A 6,889-nucleotide genomic window follows, 5' to 3' on the forward strand; every position below is an offset into this window, starting at 1 on the left:
AGGAAGGAAGGAAGGAAGGAAGGAAGGAAGGAAGGAAGGAAGGAAGGAAGGAAGGAAGGAAAGAAAAATATTTGAGCTGTAGGTCAGTGATTTTTAGCTTCATTATTAAAGAACTTTTTTTAGCCTTTGTAACTGAGGACAATGTAATAGCTGAAGGTTTGCCCAGTCATTTTCTCCCTAGTGATTGCTCATAATAATAGAAGCTGTATGGGAAAGACCTCAGTGATGAAACTGCATGAAGAAAGGTTCACCTTACCCAGCGTAGCCAAAACATGGCGGAGTTCAGCCCCCATCACTGTTCCATTTCCCTCCTTGTCGAACACACGCAGCCCCTCCACAAAGTCCTCATAGGTGCCTGTGTCTTTTGTCTTGGCAATATGTTGGAGCATGGGAAGGAAGGTCTCAAAGTCAATCATCTTGGAATTCATTTCTACAAAAACATGGATAGAAATGAAAGTTTTGCTGGATTCTGGGAGAGCTGAGGGCTAACTCTGGGGCAAACACCATGGATGTGTGATGACAGTAGAAGAACATAAGTATAGATGGAAGAATGGTCAGTGGGAAAGAGGTCTGGTAAAGAGAGAAATATGAGGTTTTGATAGATAGATACATACATACATAGATATGTCCTAGTATCTGATCTAATCACAGAATCATCTAGGTTGGAAAGGACCTTGAAGATCATCCAGTCCAACTGTTCACCTAGCACTGACAGTTCCCATCTACAGCATATCCTTAAGTGCTAAATCGACCCTACTCTTAAACCCCTCCAGGGATGGGAACTCCACCACCTCCCTGGGCAGCCCATTCCAATGCCCAACAAACCCTTCTGCAAAGAAATAACTTCCTGACATCTAGTCTAAACTTTCCCTAGTGCATCTTGAGGCCATTCCCTCTTGTCCTGTCGCTTACTACTAGGTTAAAGTGGCTCATCCCCAGCTCTCTACACCCTCCTTTCATGTAGTTGTAGAGAGTGATAAGGTCTCCCCTCAGCCTCCTCTTCTCCAGACTAAACAATCCCATTTCCCTCAGCTGCTCCTCGTAAGAAAAATATACATAAACATCAAGGAAAAGACACCAAAGGCTGTTTCATGCAACATAAAATTATGCAACCAAGCAGAAGACAGTAACAGATAATAAGAAATCAGCTTTGCTTTACAGCCCCATAATGCAGGAAAGTTTAAAACTCTACTGGGAGAGTAGCTTTCAAGCGAATAGGCAGGACCAGGGCTGTCTGTCCCATTTTCCTGAATCTTTAACTTTCAAGAGCATTAGAAGGCATTTTGTTCCCATATGACTCCTTGTCCTACCTGCCACCGTGTCGTTGTCATATCCTGACATATCATAGCTGTTGAATGATGGCCTAATGATAAGTTCCACCCACCCCAGTGGAAGGAAAGACTGTATTCAAAATGTCCGCGTTTTTGCAAACAGATGTGAATGCCTGTCATCAAAGCAATTTTAAAAGGCAAAAAATTGTCATTGTAAAACACATTCATGCACAGGCCCATTAAATTAATTCATTTCTCTGAGACAATTATATTGACTGTGGGGTCACTTTTTTCCTCATTTACTTTTCTCCTAGTTATTTGCAGAGGCTGTTCCATATCCTTTGTTCTTTCACAATTAATCTTTCCATCAGAAAATAGAGACCTTCACAAAAAAAAAAAAAAATTATTGGAGGGATCTTTTTCAAAATGAACACAGAGAACACCAACCTTCTGTTTTTGGTCTGCCAAGCACTTTCATGACCTCAGCCTGGGTTGGATTCTGCCCCAAAGCTCTCAGGACATCTCCGCATTGTGCATATGTGATTTTCATCTCAGATTTAGGAGTCCGGTCAAAGAGTGAGAACGCTTCCTTAAATTCTGGAAAACAAAAAGATAAGAAGAAATGCATGTCATGCTCCCTCAGATAAAGTCAAAGCAGCCCTAGACCTTCCCTCTTAACTATGCTGACCCTTTTATTTTGCAGTTTGGGAACGAGTTTGATGAGCTTTGTTGTTGCTGTTATCTGCAATGTTTGTGTTCCTCCTCCCCTGCATTTGCTATTTCAATAAGGGAATGGACTCAGAAAGGTCAGATGCTCTTCTCATGGTATTTCCGTCTCAACTAATGTCAGGAAGTGCAGGAAATCTTACAGAAATTGTTGGCCTTGAGAGCTTTCTGGCTCATCAGGAGCACTCAGGATGGCACAGAATTCAATAACAGCTCTGCCCATTAGCTAACTGGATATTTTATTCAGTATTATACACTTAGAAGGCACTGACACAGCCCACTGAGATAAAGGGCCACCTCTGGTAGCAGGTAACAAGATGTGCCATGATAACCTACTGGAATTAACGCACAAAAACCAATCAGTGGAGGAGGTCGAAGGTGTATGGAGAACCGTATAATTGATCAATTGTTGTATCTAACAGTGTCAAGGAGCAGATCTAGAGAAATCCTGATTTATATTTTTTCCTAGCACCCAGCCCAATTGCATCTGGAGAAGTAATGTTTAGTATGGCATCAGCTTCCGACAGCAGGCCATATCTCATGTGGGGACGCAATCATTCCCTCCAGTGGTTTCACATCTGCCTGCTTTCCCCTGTGCATCCATGAAGAGCCCTTTCCCTTGCGAGACAGGCAGCTCCCTCCACTACATGCTTGTGAACATATCCTCATGTTTTCTCTTCACTTCTGGCCAAAGAGGGAGTCCCTTACCACTGCAAGCAGCAACATCTTGACAAGAGCATTCGCATGGGAGAGGTCTCTGTTCTATCACTAATTATGTGCAGACGTGGGCTTAGGGACATAATTTATTGGTGGATTTGTCTGTGTTAACAGTTGGACTTGATGATCTTAGAGGTCTTTTCCAACCTAAATGATTCTATGATTCTAATTAATGGGGTCCATGAAGGTCCCTGCAAGAACACTAATTACTCGGGCTCATGTCTCCTTACTGGAGTTGCAGAGACAGAGCAGCATCCCAGGGTGCAAGCAACAGTAACAGGCTGTTATACTCTACTAACACGCTGCATAGCGCATGATCTATGAGTGATCACAAATATCCCTTTGGCTTTAAAGCTGTGAATCCCTCAATCTGCCCCTTGTCCTGCTATTACTCTTCTATATATGTTTCCCTCCCGCTCTCCTGAGTCATTCAACCATTCAGCCATATGCTCTGAATGCAAGATTTTCACTCTTTCCTTTCTCAATTCATTCTCCTCGTTATTCCACCTCCCTCCTTTTTATTTTTGCTCCTTTGTTTATTTCCCTCTCTCCTTCCTTGTTCTAGTGTTGCTGGATTTGCCTTTTCTCTCTCCCTCTCTTTTCATTTTTATCATTGCCCTCATAGATTTTATCATTGCTCTCATTTCTTTCTTCATCCAACACCTTCAAACTGATGCATTTTCTCATTTTAGAAATTAATGTTTCTCTTGTTCTCTTCTTTGAATTCTCCTCTTTGCTGTCTCTTTCTCTCCCTGCCTCTCTCTCCTGGATCTTTGCCTCCTCCTCCTCTATCACCGGCTGGAGCCCAGGTCCCATTGGCAGCCCTTACTCCAGCAGAGGGCAATGGTGGATTTTCATGGGCTCCTTGCTGACAGTGGAAGGGGGCCACAGCCCCACTCCCAGATCTGTCTTCTCCTGCGGGTCTCAGCAGCTGAGGTGGATGAGAAATACACCGACCTTCCTGAGCTACTCCTCTGACTCCTGCTTACCTACTCCCTGAGACCACCTGCCAGAGCACCACCTCCAAAAAGTTCACAATTCATCATAGTAATGACAGCTCACTTTTTTTTTTTTTTTTAAATTTAAAATCAGATGTAACCACCTCTCACCAGAGCATTGTCCTGTGGGTTTGGAAACACCATTTTGTCAATATAAAGAAGCAGCCTTTATTATTATTATTATTATTATTATTATTATTATTATTATTATTAAATTATTATTTATTACTTATTATTCATTTGCATTAGCATTTGCTGGCTTAATGCAAGTTTCCATCAAAGCAATGAAACCAGCATGACTATGGTCTCCTTTGTCATCCTGATAGGCATTAAACCACCAGCAGGAGCAGCATATATTTTCATATGCCTAGTTACTACCCGTCTTCTCATATTTAATAGCTCATATTCTTCTCTTTTCAGCAATTTAGGGGGCTGAAGAGGCAAGGGATCCAGTTTTGTAAATACACATTGTCACAAGCAATGAATTTCACTCGCAGCTGAGGCAGGAGGACCTGTAAAGATGGGTGTGTTACCCACGGTTTCACCCAGAGATGATTCTTCCCCTTCTGAGAGTAACATTTTGGCAACTAACATAATAACAAATCCTTGAAGGGAAGCAAGCCTGGCGCAGCAACATCTTTTCTTTAACAAGAGGAAGAGGTTGAGAGTATCCTAGAAGATAGGATTGGACACCCCCCCCAATCTCAATGTTGGACCTTGAGATGCTGCGTTGCCTGTTTCTCCTCCACCATGACAGTTCAGAATCAGCTGTCAGAAAACCACTTCGGTCAGTGGTGGTAGACTGATGGCCAGTATTATCTAACACATAGGATGGATTTCCTATTAATCTAGTTTCAGCTAACAAATGGGGAAGCATCTACTCTCACTGAGACACCTAGGTTCTCATCTGGTCAAGAGAGAGAGAGGGGATTATTATACATTGGAGGTCTATTTTAAAAAAAAACACATATAAAGGTGTGACAGGTGACCTTGACCTCCTAATGACTTCCTGAAAGATGAAATTTGACAAAATTAACAGTGCAGCACAGAGCTAAAAATTAACCCAGAACAAAACAAGTACAACTGAAACCCAGAAGAAAGGGAGAGCTGGCAACCTTGGAAGCTTCAGAGACTGAGGAGAGAATGGGAAGGAGAAAAGAGAACAAAAATATGTATTCTAGAGGTCTGGTGAGTTCCAACTCTCAAGTCATGACAACAGCCAGTATAACAGCTATAAATCATAGCAAGTGATGCTTGCTTTCTAACCTGTGATTTTAACACAAAATAATACAGTCTCAAGCACGAGAATACTGATTGTCCACTTTCTTAAACTGGTAGCACACTTACTAGCAAGGTTTTGACTTGTGCAAACTAGTATAGGGGACAGCGCATGTCAGAGACAATCCAGGGACAACTGTGGACCATGCTGTAGATATAATTCTACATTTGGAGTATCTAATCTCTACCTAGAAGTAAATGTCTGGCTAGCACTATCAATCTGCATATCTGCCTATGAATTTACAGACTTTCTAAATATCAGGTGAAGGAAAAGAGACTAAAAAAAAAAGAACCAGAAGAGGCCAGGAGGAAAGGAATTGAGGAGCTGACTGATGAGCTGTGATCAGTCCCCAGGTAATGTTCAGGATATTAGTTACTACTTCCAACAACTCACAGCAGAACATGTGAACCAACTGTGGGATGTGGGATTAACCTTGAGTGATGTAGTGTTTCTCACCAGTGCTAAAACACGCTATAACTCTGCTATGTTATTGTAGCTGATGTGGAGGTCTCATAGCCTTTCTCACACAGATGTTATCTGCTTCCTGCCCCATGGCTTTATCTTTGATATTTCAAGGACATTTTTTTCACAATTCTTGGTTTCCCAGCTTTGAGCTGTGTATGCACTAAGTACAGCTAGACTAGAAGGGAGCAGAGGCTGTTGAAAAGAAAGAAGATGCAACTTCCTGTTTCTAGAGATGGTTTACATCTGCTCTAGACCTGCTACCTTTTATAGCAGCCCTGGAGTTGCTCCAAATTTGCCATTTCCTAACCAGTCCTATGGGCTAATGAGTAGACAAGAATCCCTTTTTTTTTTTCTTTTCTTTTCTTTTCTTTTCTTTTCTTTTCTTTTCTTTTCTTTTCTTTTCTTTTCTTTTCTTTTCTTTTCTTTTCTTTTCTTTTCTTTTCTTTTCTTTTCTTTTCTTTTCTTTTCTTTTCTTTTCTTTTCTTTTCTTTTCTTTTCTTTTCTTTTCTTTTCTTTTCTTTTCTTTTCTTTTCTTTTCTTTTCTTTTCTTTTCTTTTCTTTTCTTTTCTTTTCTTTTCTTTTCTTTTCTTTTCTTTTCTTTTCTTTTCTTTTCTTTTCTTTTCTTTTCTTTTCTTTTCTTTTCTTTTCTTTTCTTTTCTTTTCTTTTCTTTTCTTTTCTTTTCTTTTCTTTTCTTTTCTTTTCTTTTCTTTTCTTTTCTTTTCTTTTCTTTTCTTTTCTTTTCTTTTCTTTTCTTTTCTTTTCTTTTCTTTTCTTTTCTTTTCTTTTCTTTTCTTTTCTTTTCTTTTCTTTTCTTTTCTTTTCTTTTCTTTTCTTTTCTTTTCTTTTCTTTTCTTTTCTTTTCTTTTCTTTTCTTTTCTTTTCTTTTCTTTTCTTTTCTTTTCTTTTCTTTTCTTTTCTTTTCTTTTCTTTTCTTTTCTTTTCTTTTCTTTTCTTTTCTTTTCTTTTCTTTTCTTTTCTTTTCTTTTCTTTTCTTTTCTTTTCTTTTCTTTTCTTTTCTTTTCTTTTCTTTTCTTTTCTTTTCTTTTCTTTTCTTTTCTTTTCTTTTCTTTTCTTTTCTTTTCTTTTCTTTTCTTTTCTTTTCTTTTCTTTTCTTTTCTTTTCTTTTCTTTTCTTTTCTTTTCTTTTCTTTTCTTTTCTTTTCTTTTCTTTTCTTTTCTTTTCTTTTCTTTTCTTTTCTTTTCTTTTCTTTTCTTTTCTTTTCTTTTCTTTTCTTTTCTTTTCTTTTCTTTTCTTTTCTTTTCTTTTCTTTTCTTTTCTTTTCTTTTCTTTTCTTTTCTTTTCTTTTCTTTTCTTTTCTTTTCTTTTCTTTTCTTTTCTTTTCTTTTCTTTTCTTTTCTTTTCTTTTCTTTTCTTTTCTTTTCTTTTCTTTTCTTTTCTTTTCTTTTCTTTTCTTTTCTTTTCTTTTCTTTTC

General features: G+C 38.6%; 1 protein-coding gene across 2 annotated transcripts in view; it reads right to left on the reverse strand.

Moving 5' to 3' along the window:
* MYL3 (myosin light chain 3) overlaps positions 1-6,889 on the reverse strand; it is a 36,454-nt gene that overhangs the window by 6,249 nt on the left and 23,316 nt on the right. For both annotated transcript variants that reach the window (XM_026842391.1, XM_026842392.1), the window contains exons 3-4: positions 1,719-1,868; positions 257-430 (exon numbers count right to left, since the gene is read on the reverse strand). In XM_026842391.1, coding sequence (XP_026698192.1) covers positions 257-430; positions 1,719-1,868 — 324 coding nt within the window. The remainder of the gene's footprint in view (positions 1-256; positions 431-1,718; positions 1,869-6,889) is intronic.

This window comes from Athene cunicularia (genome assembly GCF_003259725.1).
Source record: "Athene cunicularia isolate RWA chromosome 2 unlocalized genomic scaffold, athCun1 chr2_part1, whole genome shotgun sequence".
NCBI lineage: Eukaryota > Metazoa > Chordata > Aves > Strigiformes > Strigidae > Athene > Athene cunicularia.